This window comes from Chlorocebus sabaeus, chromosome 2, assembly GCF_047675955.1.
Source record: "Chlorocebus sabaeus isolate Y175 chromosome 2, mChlSab1.0.hap1, whole genome shotgun sequence".
NCBI classification, from domain to species: Eukaryota; Metazoa; Chordata; class Mammalia; order Primates; family Cercopithecidae; genus Chlorocebus; species Chlorocebus sabaeus.
In genome coordinates this window covers 9,937,018-9,951,800 of record NC_132905.1, presented here as the reverse complement: position 1 = coordinate 9,951,800, position 14,783 = coordinate 9,937,018, and the positions used below count along the sequence as shown (strand labels likewise).

At 41.3% G+C, this 14,783-nt stretch overlaps 1 protein-coding gene across 1 annotated transcript; it reads left to right on the top strand.

The window, feature by feature from the left end:
• The first annotated feature begins 1,590 nt into the window (after positions 1-1,590).
• On the top strand, positions 1,591-12,968 carry PFDN4 (prefoldin subunit 4). Its single transcript, XM_008013618.3, has 4 exons — positions 1,591-1,871; positions 7,948-8,055; positions 8,912-9,052; positions 12,583-12,968. The coding sequence occupies exons 1-4, from the start codon at positions 1,848-1,850 to the stop codon at positions 12,712-12,714; spliced, it is 405 nt and encodes a 134-aa protein (XP_008011809.1). The 5' UTR covers positions 1,591-1,847; the 3' UTR covers positions 12,715-12,968.
• Positions 12,969-14,783: the final 1,815 nt, after the last annotated feature.

The following is a 14,783-nucleotide window of genomic DNA, read 5'->3' as shown; positions in this document are numbered from 1 at the left end:
CTTGGTACCATTTGTGACAATTTTGCCCTTTATTTCTGTCTCCCTCTCCACCATTTGTTTCTTGCAGTGCTTTTACATTGAGCTCTGGAATAAACAGATGTTACTGATGGAGCATATCCTATGCGCCAGACCCTGTGCTAAAATTTAACCCTGGAAAAACATTTTTATTCAACAAATACTTTTTTGAGCACATATGAGCTACACACTGGAAAGTCCCAATACTAAGAGCCTGGAGAGCCCAGAACAGGCAGGAGAACAGGCGATGCCCGTGGCGGGCTAGGTGGTTCGGTGGGGAGACCCCAGGGGGCTGTAAGGTCTCATTCCCCTCATTGAACCAAAGAGGAACTTGGGACTTTGAGAAAGGAGGTGGCTTGTCAGGGGCAGTTCTCAAGCTGTGGTCCATGAATGTCTGGGGTCCCTGAGACCTTTTCAGGGATCTAGGAGGGCCTCCCTTTCCCAACTACATGATTTGTGTGAGGCTGGGGTTTTTCATACCTACAACTAGACAACTAAACAGTGTATTTGGAGAGAGTGAATGCAGAAGTAGACATGAGAATCTAGCCTTCCATTAAGCCTGATATTAAAGAGATCAGTGAAAATGTAAAATGATGACAACCTTCTCAATTTGTTTTTGTCTTAGAAAATATAGGTATTTTTAAGGTGTGATTTTTATTACCATTATATTATTTTAAATGAATTAATACATTTTTTAAATTCTGCTTTAATTTCTAATACAGCAAATATCGATAAATAACCCACATAAAAGTTCTTTGGAGTCCTCAATAATTTCTAGGAGTACAAAGAGATCCTAAGTCAAAAAAAATTTACTAACTGGGAGACACAAGTGTCAGAATATACAGTAACTGTTCAGTAATATTGCTGTAAAGTAATAGGATTGCCTATTCACAACAGCAAAGGCATGGAATCAACCCAGCTGCCCATCAGTGGTGGACAGGATAAAGAAATCGTGGTCCATATACACCATGGAATACTACGCAGCCATAAAAAAGAACAAAATCATGTCCTTTGCAGCAACATGGATGCAGCTGGACATCATTATCCCAAGTGAATTAACAAAGAAACAGAAAACCAACCACTCATGTTCCCACTTACGAGTGAGAGCTAAACACTGGGTAATCATGGACATAAAGATGGGAACAATAAATGCTAGGGATTGCAAATACGGGGAAGGAGGCAGGGGAAAGGTGTTGAAAAATTACCTAGGGAGTACTATGTTCACTACTTGGGAAACGGGATCATTAGAAACCCAAACCTTAGCACTATGCAATATATCCGTGTAATAAACCTGCACACATACCCCCTGAATCTAAATTTTAAAAAAAACTACATTAAAAGATAGGAGCGCCTCCTCCTTTACACCACCTGAATTATCATGGCACGTAAGTCAACACCCTATTTGCCAACGCCATTCGTTCCTAGCTCTTTTACAGGTAGGTCAGCTTTCTCAATGCAAGTCTGTGGGACGGATGGAGAAAAATCGCCCCAGCGTCCCCTTTGATCCTGCCCCAGCTGGGCCCCGCCGCGCTGAGCCTCGGACGCGCACCCTGCTGCCTGCGGCCGGAGCCGTTCGCCACACCCCCGTGTTTATGGCGGCCCACGGGGGTTGCTTGTCCCTTTAATTGGCATGTACCAAGTCTTTCCAGGTCACATTTCCTCCCTACGTCCCAGCCGTTTGGAATCATTAGCCAAAAGTCCAAGAGGAGGGAATGTGGAGACAGTGTTGTATTTCTGCGGGGAGTTCTGGGCCGACCGGGAGCGAGAGAACGCTCGGGGACGAAGCGCGCCATTGCGGCCCTCCCCGCCGCGTGCCGTAGTCCAGTCCCAAGATGGCGGCCACCATGAAGAAGGCGGTGAGTGGGGCGCTCGGGGCTCTGGATGCTCGGGCGGCGCCGAATCTCGGCCGCGGGGGTCGGGGCGCGGGATGCTGGGGGTGCGCAGCTCTGAAGCCCGGCGTGGGACCCGAGGCCGAGGCCGAGGCCCTGAGAGCGGCCCCGCGGCAAGGCCTGCCCCCGCCTGGCCGCCTGAGCGTTTTCCTAGGCACCTGGCCAGCCGAGGCGGGGCGCCGGGGCTGGGGCCGGGAGCCTCGGAGGGCCGTGGGCCGCCTCCCGCGATGCCGAGGGTGCCCCCGGGGAGTCTGAGGAACCTGCAGCCCTAGCCTCGACCCTAACGTGTGGGAAGTCGAAGGTCTCGTTGAGTGTGGTTGGCCTTGACTCGGGCGTTGCACCGGCATGATCGCATTAGCCTCATTGGTTATGGGTAGCTGCTGCTGGGACCGTGGTTACCGGTGAGGAAACTGAGGCCCAGAGATGGGAAGTCACCTGCCTCAGGTTACGCAGCTCATAAGGGGGACAGCAGGTTCCTGCATCCCCGGATTATCAGGCCCCAGAGCCCCCGTATCCAACCCAGAGCTGCCCATGTCCACGCTCTATGCCCCCGAGTTCTCCAGGCTAAAACTAGTATTTATTGAAGACGGACGATCTGCCGGCCCAGCAACCGGCGCTTTATCTGTTTTCCGCCCCGCAACTCAGCAAGTGCAATGGGTTCCTCCGCACTTTGCAGATAGAGAAACTTAGACACAGAGCAGTTAGGGGCCCCAAAGTGACTCAGCTAGTAAGAAGCTGAGCTGGAGTTCGAACTCAGGTTTGGTTTGGTTTTTCTCAAAGCACACCTATGTAACCACTAAGCAGGCTAAACTTCCATGTGGGGTTTATAATCCCGTGGCTTCCCAGATGTGTAAAGATAGCTAGACAGAAGAAAAAGAAAAGTGGAGAGGGGGAAGGAAATAACGACTAACAATTTGGGGAGCTTTACAGTGTGCTAGGTATAGCTGTACTTTTTTTTTGGGGGGGGTGTATTGTTTATCTTATGTACTTTAGGGGAGATACTGTTTTTGTTCTTATTTAACAAATGAGAAAACAAGCACGGAGGCAAAGCTAGCATTTAAACACAGGCATTCTGACTCCAGAGTCTGTGTTTTAAACTGCTATAGGGGGTCTTCGATGAGAATCTCTTGGCTGGCGGGATTTGCGTTCATTCCACTTTTAAGACCACATTAGAACTTTCTTTGCTTTACCCTCATCCAGTACCACATAGTCTATGCCATCTGTGCCTGGTGTAGGGTGACCCATTGCCCCCTTTTATATGAAATTGAGGGACTGCCAAAACTGGGAACGCCCCAGCCAACTCAAGATGTGTTGCTCACCCTACTATTCTGCCATCCAAAAATTCTTACTGAGTCCCAGAGTAGGGTCCAGGGCCGTGGTGATTCAAAACAGTATGAAACTTAGTGAGATTCACTTCACCTATTGGGCCCTCTGGTGTTAGGTATGGCCTTTAATTCCTTGGAAGATACTAGTTGTGGTTCACTCCGTTTTATAAGTATGGAAACTGAAGTGCAGAGAGGTGAAGTAAATGGTCAAACAGGAAATGGCAGAAGAATGATTTGAACGCTGGATTTTGATTGCAAAATTTCTAATAACCAACTTTTTTTTTTTCCCTTTCATTGATTCAGTAAATTTTTGGGGGCATGTAATATGGCATAGTCTCAGTTTTAAGTGCAGACAACTGCAGTGACCAGTGAGGAAGTTCTTCTCCCCTTGTTCTTATAGCCCCAAAGAACGTGTGTTCCAGGACAGAGGCAGGCATTACTCACATAGTCACACAGAAAAGTAGTTTCTCTGATGAGAACTGTGAAGGAAAAGTACTTATGAAATGAGGGCCAAAATGAGGTCTGTTTTGAGATCAGAGAAGGCTTTCCTGGGAAAGTGCCATTTAAGTTGAGATCTGTGAGATTATGTAAGGAAAGGAAGGGAGAGTTGGATAGGGAACGAAGCATTCTAGAGAGGAGTATCTGCAGAGACTCTGAGTACATTTAATACAAGGAAGGCCCGATGGCAGATAATCAGGGGAAGAGAGTTTGAGCCATGATGGGAAAAGAACTTATAGAAGGGTAGGTGGTGGCCAAAATATAAAAGATCTTCACTAACTTTGAAGCCTTTAAGAGTCACATGATAGATGTAATGTCCTCCTGTAGATGTTTCCAGTGTTATGAACAATTCCCGATAGATTATCTTACATGTACGCTTTTCCCCTTTGCCCTCACTGGGAGAAAACATACGTGTATGCCAGTGAGTGAGAGTGAAACAGAGAGAGATAGCGCTTTGAGTTTAATGAAAAGCAAATCATGTACAATCTGGAGTACTTTACATTTGTAACAGATCGTTATCTCTCAACTGGTCATGATTTTGCTGGGGAGAATGTTTAGATGAGATGATCCAGTACTCTCATCTCTAAAGTTCTGCCTTCTAACATCCAGTTCTTGACCGTAAGAGATCTGCACTTTGATTTCTGTTGATTATCCTACATACAAATGTCCTTTCCTCAGAGAGGCTACCTTTGACCTTTATCTAAAGAAGCCTCCTTCACTCCCCAGGCCCCCAAAACTTTCTTCTCCTAAGGTATTTTATTTTCATTATCACATTTGTCACCATCAAACATTATCTCGTTCATCTTGTTTTCTTCTCTTCCTCCACCAGGATGTATGCTTGCCAGGTGGGATAGTGGCTCTCTTGTCATGGCATATAGGAAACAGTAATTGTTAAATAAACTACTGCATGGATGAAAGTTGAATACAAAAATTAGCTGGGCATGGTGGCGTGCGCCTGTAGTCCCAGCTACTCAGGAGGCTGAGGCACGAGAATTGCTTGAACCCAGGAGGTGGAGGTCGCAGTGAGCCAAGATCACGCCACTGCACTCCAGCCTGGCGACAGAGCGAGACTCATCTCAGAAACAAAAACCAAAAAAAAGGAAGTTGAGTACAAATACAAAGCAAAAGTTGACATCATACAGACTTGGTAGATATGTTTTTAAAAGTAAAAATAAAAGACTGAAATTGACCAGAATTTATTTCTAGGGACCCAGCTGTCCATGCAGACTCCGAGTAATACCTAGACTTGGTGTGTGGCATGACCGAGTATGGTTCTGTTTCCTCCTCTAATCCCGTAAGATACTAGTTCTCAAGAAAAGGGCCCGGGGAATTTTAATTTTTACCTTGGATCTTGAGCAGGTGTATTTCTCTTTGGCCTAGCAGAATTTCCTTCTAGATCTGGATCTGTTCTTTGTAATGATTTTTGATAAGCAATATTCAGGATATAAAATGCTTAGCTATAATTTGACTGACTCCATCATCAGGCTTTCTCCCACATGTTCATTTTATCAACCCTATAAGGTAGGAACTAGCTTCTTTTTACAGATGAGAAACCTGAGGTGGTTCCAAAGAATTGGGTAATTTGCCCAAGATTCCTGTTTGCTTGGATTGGATTCCAGCCTGACTCTTTCCACCACTCTGTGTGCTGCCTCAGATACTATAGGATATGAAGACCTTCCAGAAGAATGCACATACTATATATTCCATTTTTCATACAGTCTTGGGTTAAATTGACCTGTCAATGTCCATTGACCCTCCCCTAGTTAAGAATTACCCACTTCTGGCTGGGCGTGGTGGCTCACGCCTGTAATCCCAGCACTTTGGGAGGCAGAGCCTGGCGGATCACCTGAGGTTAGGAGTTCAAGACCAGCCTGGCTAACATGGTGAAACCCCTTCTCTACTAAAAATACAAAAATTAGCTGGGTGTGGTGGCATGTGTATGTAATCTCAGCTACTTGGGAGACTGAGGCAGGGGAATGGCTTGAACCCAGGAAGCGGAGGTTGCAGTGAGCCGAGATCATGCTATTGCACTTCAGCCTGGCTGACAGAGTAAGACTGTCTCAAAAAATAAATAAATAAATAAATAAATAAATAAATAAAATTACCCACTTCTTGCCAAAATGCAGCTTCAAGAAATGTAAGAATATTCTAGGACAGTGAGACTAAAACAGAAGCCTCTGTTAGCCATCAGAGGTGCTGACATCTTACCTTCTGCTGTAAACAGCACTTCATGGGCGGCATGCAGTGTATTTGACTCACACATCAACTTTAGCCCCTAACCCCAGTGGAAAAACCACCAGAAGGATCTGGATACCAGGGGCCAGGTCTGTGCTGATGGCTGTGGTTTGGTGGGGCTACAACAGGAAATACCTGCTTTGGAAAGACAGAAAGCAAATAGCCAAATTCTCTCTACCACATTTTGGAAACTATGTGTTTATGAGTTTGATCAAGCATGATTTAGGTTCAGATTCAGAAACCATGTATTAGCCTCAGTTATGTGCCAGGCAGTCCTGCACTGGATCTGTCCATGTGACTGGCTCTGTTGAGCCCTCACTGTGACAAATGCATCTCTAAGTACCTGCTAAGGTTTTCAGGGGTTCAGTATTTAACCAAATGGCATCTGCTCTTCAGGCAAACAGGAACTGTTCAGAATTCTTCGCTGTCTGTTTGCATAGGGAACTGACAGTTCTCACTTAGGCAAAATGATTTGTGTGCCAAGATATAGACTTGGTTTCTTGAGTGTAGCTCAGTGTTCCCCAACTTCCATATTCATCAAAATTATGCATACGGTTGAACACTCAAAGCTAGACAGAGTGTGATGTAAAGAATTTTTTCTGGCTGTCTTCTGGATTGTTGAGGTGGAATGAGAGCCTGACAAAGGGGAGGGCTATGTGATATTCTGACCACTGAGCTCTGTATTGCTTGACACGGCCTTTCAACCTCTGAGAAATAAAAGGTCGCATACTTTAAGTCGATGGTCACGAGAGACCAGGTCAGGGATGGACCTGGATGTTGTGAGCTCATTACTGTTATTGCGAAAGAACCAAAAGTAGTTCTTCAGTATGAACTATTTTTATACACACACAAGTATCTTTCCTCCTTTAAACTAGAATCAGGTGCTCTGGTTTTCATGTTATAAATGGAAGGGAAACCCTAAGGAGAGTCTGGTTTTATTTTTTAGCTTTATTTTTTTAAAAATATATGGTATCTCCTTGAAAATCTGATGAAAGCAGACATCCTGCTGCCTCTTCCAAATGTTCCTAAGCCTGTGTACACACTCACACACACACGTGCACATTCACACAGACCCCTGTTCGCATTCAGTTTCCGAGAATGCGTGGACCTGTCCGACCTCTGGAGCCAGACTCCCTGGGTTGAAATCAAGCTCCACCACCTATTGGCTGTGTGGCTTTGGGCACATTATATAAAGTGTACCTCAGTTTCTCAGTCTGTGAAATGGTACTGGTGATCCTCCTTAATAAAATGGATTGGAGGATTAGCAGAGATAATAAAGTACTTATAGGAAGTTTTGGCACATAGTAAACTCAATCAGTGTTACCTATTTTTTTTATTATTTAATGGGTACTTTATGTTATCCAAGTACTCTTTATTTGCAAATTTGTAAATTTAATCACATTAAATATTAATTTTTAAATACTAAACATTCAATTTTCTTCATTTTTTAGTGAAGTAGACCTTATTAAGACATTTAAACAGATCCTACATTATAGACATAATTTTTGCTATGAATGGAATATAGCCACTGAAATGTACAGTGACCCTTTAGCCAGTAAGCTCATGCAAGTTTTAGCTCTAAGGAAAAAAAACACTACTCTGAGACATTTACCAATATATTTGACCGCGTGACTTTTTGTTCCCTGGGTCATCTTAATGAAAGAATGCTCCAACTTGAGAAAGTCTGCTCTGGGCCAAAAGTTGGCTTTTTTCTTTCCTTTTAAAAGGACTTATTAATTGTTCTTTATATCTGCAATTTTTTATAGCTTAGGAAATATTTTATAGAGTATCAGAAAAGTTTATAGATTTATGAACAAACCTTAAGCTAGTGTAGCAAAGAATAAGGCATTTGTTAAATTCTGTACTTCATGTAATTCTTGACTGTATGAGTGCAAGTAGCTTATTGAGTTATTGTTGAGAAATATAAAAAGCTAACTTATAACTTCTCCATTAAAATTTTACAAAAACTTAAGCACTTTTTTCAGGCTGCAGAAGATGTGAATGTTACTTTCGAAGATCAACAAAAGATAAACAAATTTGCACGGAATACAAGTAGAATCACAGAGCTGAAGGAAGAAATAGAAGTAAAAAAGGTATTGAAAATAATTATTAGAAGAATAAAATTTTTTTGTACTATAGCTACTAAAACTGAACTCAGTTAACAAGTGAATATATATTTCTCTGGGCTCTTTGTTGCAGATGAATAATGCGATTCACTCTAGTTAAGCAGAAAGTCATTTTTTAAAAGGGATATGCAATAACTTACAGAATTGTTGAGGAACTTGAGTCTAGACCGAGGGTCCAGGAACAAGTCTTGGAGAACTTGGCTGGCGATGGAGCAGCTGTTGTTGCCTTCACTGATCCCAGAGTCAGCTGTCTTCCCAATGAGGAAGCCACTCTTGCAGACCTAGGAACACCAAGCTGCTGCTGCCAGTGCCACCTACCCCTGTAAATCGGGGCCCGTGTCCAGTTGTCTCCCTTGAGTTGAAATCTGGCTCAAGTGCATTTGACTGGTGGAATTGAAGTTATTATCACTTATGCATGCTGGCAGAGCATTCATTACCAGCATGATTTACTTGCACCCTATCAGCAAGCAAGGCTGAGAAATGTAGGTTGGATTTTTGGTTTTGTTTTTGTAGGAGGGCAGAATTCACAAAGTTGAAAATTGTTAAAATAGAAGAAATTCTGAGTGACCATAGGTGCCTGCTGTCCACCACAGGGTGCGTATAGCAATCTGAAAATATCCAGAGGACAATGCGTTAGATAGCTCTAGGTGCTTGCTTGTGAAATGTCCTCTAAAAAGTTACAAATTAAAGTCTTAGAAATTCTAATGTAATCATACCTTTGTGAGAGGGTCCTTCAGAGAGTTGCTGTCCCCAAATTACAATTGGCCTTTAGCCTCTATCAGAGAACTTTGGATACATTTTCTTTGCCATTTTGCATTTATAGAAACAACTCCAAAACCTAGAAGATGCTTGTGATGACATCATGCTTGCAGATGATGACTGCTTAATGATACCTTATCAAATTGGTGATGTCTTCATTAGCCATTCTCAAGAAGAAACACAAGAAATGTTAGAAGAAGCAAAGGTATGTTCAAAGTTAATTCTGAAATGAGAATTTATATCATTATAAAGAACATGTCATTGTAGATGTAGGGAAATAGTGGATGCTAGCGATAGCTAATACTTCCTGCCTTGTTAAGTCCCAGACATGCTCTGAATGCTTTGCCAGCAGGATCTTATTGAATCCTAACAATGACCTGTTATCCCAATTTAGGGACAAAGAATAGAGGCTTAGAGAGGTTACAGGATTTATTCAAAGTGACAGACAGTGGTCTTCTGACTCCAGAACCTTGCTTAGAACAAAGTATTTAGAAGGTATAGCATATATTGAAGCAGAAAAGCAAAATCCCCTGTAACTCTACCCAGAGGTAACCATTCATGGTAAACATCTTCCTGTATTTCTTTTATGTTCTCTCTGCCTCTCTCCATGTAGTTTGCTTCCCAGTTTGGACAGTTCATGTTCCAGGAGGAGCATTTTTGCGGTTTCGTTGAATGTTTGTTTGTCCAGCAGATACTTACTGGGAGCCTGCTCTGAGCCAGGCACACGGGCCTTTTCAAAACATCGTTTTTGATGACTGTTTAATATCATGTTGATGGTTATCAACTGGGGTCACGGGTCTTATTGTTAGCATTCATTTGTTTCCAGTATTTTGCTGTAGTAATGTTACTGTGAGCATTCTTCTACATAAATCTTTGTTCACATTTAGAAAATTGTTGTGAGGAGATAGAGAAGTATAATTACTGGGTCAGCATATGAGTTCTCTGATAGTATCTGAGACATTTGATACATGGTATGAAATTTTCAGTTCACATGCCTTCTAACTATATGGGAGGGACAGTCACATTGTCTATGAGAAGCTGACGGCAATTAAACCTTTCCTAATGCTTTTGCTAATTAACCTGATTGCTGAAAATGATAGTCTCTCTTCTTCAAATATCATAAAAAGCAAAACTTCGTATGAATGAAACCCACATTTAGTAAATCTGGGGAAGAACTATCATTTACTCCTGGGTCTTTCTATGCAGGCATGTTGTATGTCTCCCTTATGTTTAAATCTTTTCTTCTTGGTCAAATTTTGTGATTTTTGTTCTTTTTATTTGTTTAACCATTTAAAAAATATTTGGAAGTATTCCCAGATAGTTCATGGTTTTTGTGGCTATTGTGAATCCCCTGCCCCATGCACAGATAGATACTGAACCTTGATTTATTAATTTTTTAGTGTTTGAGGTGGAGTCTTACCCTGTCACCCAGGCTGGAGTGCAATGGCGCAATCTCGGCTCACTGCAACGTCTGCCTCCTGGGTTCAAACAATTCTCCTGCCTCAGCCTCCCGAGTAGCTGGGATTACAGGCGCCCGCCACCACGCCCAGCTAATTTTTGTACTTTTAGTAGAGACAGGGTTTCACCGTGTTGGGCAGACTGGTCTCGAACTCCTGACCTTGTGATCCACCTGCCTCGGCCTCCCAGAGTGCTGGGATTACAGGCGTGAGCCACCTCACCCGGCTGAACCTTTATTTTTTACTCATTTGTTCATTCTAGAATTCTAGAGTGAATGAATTGAGTGCTTACTCTGTATCAGGTTCTGCCGTGTACTGGGGATAATTGGGGACAACAAAACCTGCCTAGCCCTTGCCTGCATGGAGCATACAGTCTAGATAGAAAGAAAGAAAAGTAAACAAAACTGATAATGAGCAGAAAGTGGTATGAGGATAGACGTGGCTTTAAGAACATAGGAAGAGGAATCTATACTAATCTGGACATCAAGGGTCAGGGAAGGGCTCCCAGGGAAAGTGCTCAGATGGCAGCTGAGGAATATGTGGCTATTAGCCAGAAAGGGGCGGAGGGTGTTCTAGTCGTGAGAAGCAGCATGTATAAACGGCCATAGGATGACGGTGGTGCAAACATAGACCTGCAAGAAGATGTATTTGCTGGAGATTTGGGAGCACCTGAAATTGTGGCCACATCTTGGAGAACTCCAGTCAGTTGAGTTGAAGAAATTGTACTTTGTCTTAGCAGGGGTCAGCAAACTTTCTGTGAAGGGCCAGAAATATACATATTAGGTTTTGTGGGCTGCACGGCCTCTGCCGTAATTGGTATGAAAGCAAGATGAGTCAATCTGCATGGCTGTGTTCCAATAAAACTTGACAGAAACAAGCTTCAGGCTAGATTTGGCCTGTGGGCTATAGTTTGCCCACTCCCGTCCCAGAGCAAAGAGGAGCCTTCAGAGATTTTTGGAAAAGAGAGAGATGATTGGACTTGTGATATTAAAATAACTTTCTAGTGTCTTATTTTACTTATTAACCAGGGTTTCTTGGTATAGAAATTTAGAATTTATCCCTTTCTAGCAGCCATATGTCTTATTTCTATTTCTTGTTTTGTAACAGTGATTCTCAAACTTTTAGCACACATAAAAATCACAATCACCCACAGGGCTTGTTAAAAATTCAGATTGCTGGGCCCAACCCAAAGAAGTTCTTTCAGGAGGGCTGAGGTAAGGGCCCCAGAGTGTGTATTTCTGACAAGTTCCCAGGTGATTTTGTCCCTGATACTGGTCTGGGGGCCACCCTTTGAGAACCATTGGCTAGATTTCTAAAACAGCAACACTGTCAATATTAGATATTCTTTTGTTTCTAATGTTAGTGGGTATTTGGTTTGTATGATTTCATATTTTTTTGTCATGTTTAGGGAAAAAAATTGTTTTGATCCTAGCCAGGAAGGAACTTATGACTTTTTTTTTTTTTTTAACAAAGAATATATGTTAACATTTAATCTATTAATGAGGGAAGCATTAACATTACAAAACTGGTTTTAGAATTGAAGAGGCTAAGTATCTATAGATAGGTAGGTAGAGAGAATTGTCCTTTGGAATTGTATTTTTAATTATGAATTGACAATTTATAATTGTATAAATTTATGGGGTAAAACGTGATGTTATAATTTATTAATACAATGTGAATAATTAAATCAAGGTAGTTAACATGTCTATCACCTCAAATACTTAGAAAAATATCTGACTTTTCACTGGGCAAAGCTGCTCTGTCTTACAAATGAGGCACTTTTTACCACTCTTTTCCAAAGTGTAGCCCCAGAGGTCTCAAAGTCAGTGCAAATTTCTGCCAGATTTGGATCATAAGTTGTTATTCTTCATTATTGGTGGTTGGTGGTGTGAGTTTCTATCATTTCCTGTAGTCTCATAGTTATTTTTGTTGTTGGAAAAAGCTGGGTTAGAAGCCAGCAGGCCCAGGATAAACTGTTTATAGAAGTCTTTGTATTTGCTTCTTTATTAGAAAATAATTTAGAAATTAATTTTTTACTATTTTTTGGATTAGCAGAAACTGAGAAAACAAGCTTGATTTAGTCTGTGATAAGCAAGTATGGACCATGAATTAAAAATGCCCGCAGTCAGACATTTAGACCTAATTATCAGTGTTACTTAGCTGTCTGTCCAAGTTTAGAAGGTTCTTGACCTAAAATTCTTCCCAAATATTATTTCAGACACAGATGCTCAGAAATCATCCAATTGAATAGAATTAATTTAAATTATTTTTTTTCCAGAAAAATTTGCAAGAAGAAATTGATGCCTTAGAATCCAGAGTGGAATCAATTCAGCGGGTGTTAGCAGATTTGAAAGTTCAGTTGTATGCAAAATTTGGGAGCAACATAAACCTTGAAGCTGATGAAAGTTAAACATTTTATAATATTTTTTTATTTGTTTAATAAACTTGAATATTGTTTAAAATGATAATTTTCCTTCTTCAAATGACATGGAAAGCAAAACCTTTTTTTTTTAATTTTCATTTATTTAATGGAAACTTGCCTATTTTCACATGTCTGCTTATTTATTTTATATTTTTAAAAGAAGACAGTATTCACCTATGTATTTTGCATAACGATTATATCAAGTCTAGGAGCTTCGTGTCATTAAAATCAGTTAAGCAATCTTTCCTGTTTCTATATTATTTAGAGTATTTGTTGTTGCAATTTTCACATAAGAAAATTTAACAGTTGTGTCATGTTGTTTCTGTCTGATTTTAATTGCTGTCTAATGATGGGGAAAGCACGACAAAAAGATGTACAGTCCTGCGTCCTTGCTTATTTCACAACTAAAGCTTTGTCACAGACTTCAAAATATATATGTATATATTTTATTTAAATATGTTACATATTATATTTAAACATACATATTTAACATATTTTTTACATACCTATTAATATCAGAGATTTGAGTAAAAGAGTGGGTAATGTTTAAACATGTGCCCTTTATACAAACAGGGCAGAACCACAGAAGAACATCTTAGAAACCGAAAGATGTGCAGAAAGAAATGTTTAGTGTGTTTTTTTTTTTTAAATTTTAGATTTTTGGTGCTTTGTAATTAATTGGGGTTTATATTGATAAAGATGTGGAAGTTAAACAGCTGTGTGTTTAAAAGTAAGACTTATTTCTTAAATAAAGGGTACATTTCCTCCCACTACCCCACAAAAGACATACATTTTGGGATTTGGGAAACCTAAGTGTATTAACTTTCCAGCAGATGGCACTGATGTGCCAAAATGTGACTGGAAGGATCTTAACACAAAAGTGAGGAGATTGTTAGGATTGAATATACATAATTTTAGAGGAAATACTTTTAATTTTTAAGGCTAAACTGCGTATGTATTTTTTGGTTCAATGTTTATAAACATGAATTCAGGCTTAAAGATAGATGATTATATAATTTCTAAAATTCTTAATACTATAAAGGCAATTTTTTCTTTTCTTTTTTTGAGATGGCATCTCACTCTGTCGCCAGGCTGGAGTGCAGTGGTGTAGTCTGAGCTGACTGCATCCTTCACTTCCTGTGTTCAAGTGATTCTCCCACTTCAGCTTCCCAAGTAGCTGGGATTACAGGTGTGTGCCACCACACCCAACTAATTTTATTTGCACTAGAGACGAGGTTTCACCATGTTGGCCAGGATGGTCTCCATCTCTTGATCTTGTGATCTGCCTGCCTCGGCCTCCCAAAGTTCTGGGATTACAGACATGAGCCACTGCACCCGGCCAAAGGCAAATTTTTAAATTGCTGCAAAAATCTTCCCAAATAGTGATATTCCAGTTCTAGAAAATGACTCTTACCAAGGATATTTTTTTCTTGCATCCATTTGGTTAATGTTCAGTTACAGGAGTGAGGCTGGGGAAATAAGTCAGTCAAGTTGCAGCAGGAAATAGAATAATTTGAGGAAACTATCCAAAGCAACAATGGTGCCGGGTAACCCTAGGGTCCTTCTGTACCCTCAGAGGCCGGGGAAAGAGCCACTGCCCACTTCACTCCCTGCCCAGGGAAAGTTGCTCTACATCTGGGGAGGAACACAGCCAGCCTGTGTCATCCCAGCAGTGGTAGAGCCAGGGGACTAGACACCCTGACCTCATTCTCTCTCCCTCCAAAATCCACCTCTGTCCTACCATTGGCCAAACCCAACCAGAGTCCGGAGGTGGTCCATAGAAGTCAGTCGCCTGCAGGGCATGGGAGAGGGGGGGAATGGATGGATCTGGGGATCCCCCAATGGAAGATCTAGCATAGGAGGGCGACTAAAGTTTACCCCTTTAGAAATGTTAATAATGAACATGGGCCAAAAGACTGAACTGTGTAATTCAATGGGACTTTAAATTTTGTCTTGCATGTTATCAAGAAAACCTAATACAAAAACCCAAATATCTAACATCAGTGGGATGGAAGGGTGTGATGTTGCTAACTTCATTTTCTTACCTGTGACATTTT

Bases quoted from the DNA above. Each gene is read 5' to 3' on its own strand.
- PFDN4 (XM_008013618.3), top strand. From the start codon at position 1,848: ATGGCGGCCACCATGAAGAAGGCG. The intron at 1,872-7,947 runs GTGAGTGGGGCG...CACTTTTTTCAG, and splicing joins CGGCCACCATGAAGAAGGCG to GCTGCAGAAGATGTGAATGT. The intron at 8,056-8,911 runs GTATTGAAAATA...TTGCATTTATAG, and splicing joins AAGAAATAGAAGTAAAAAAG to AAACAACTCCAAAACCTAGA.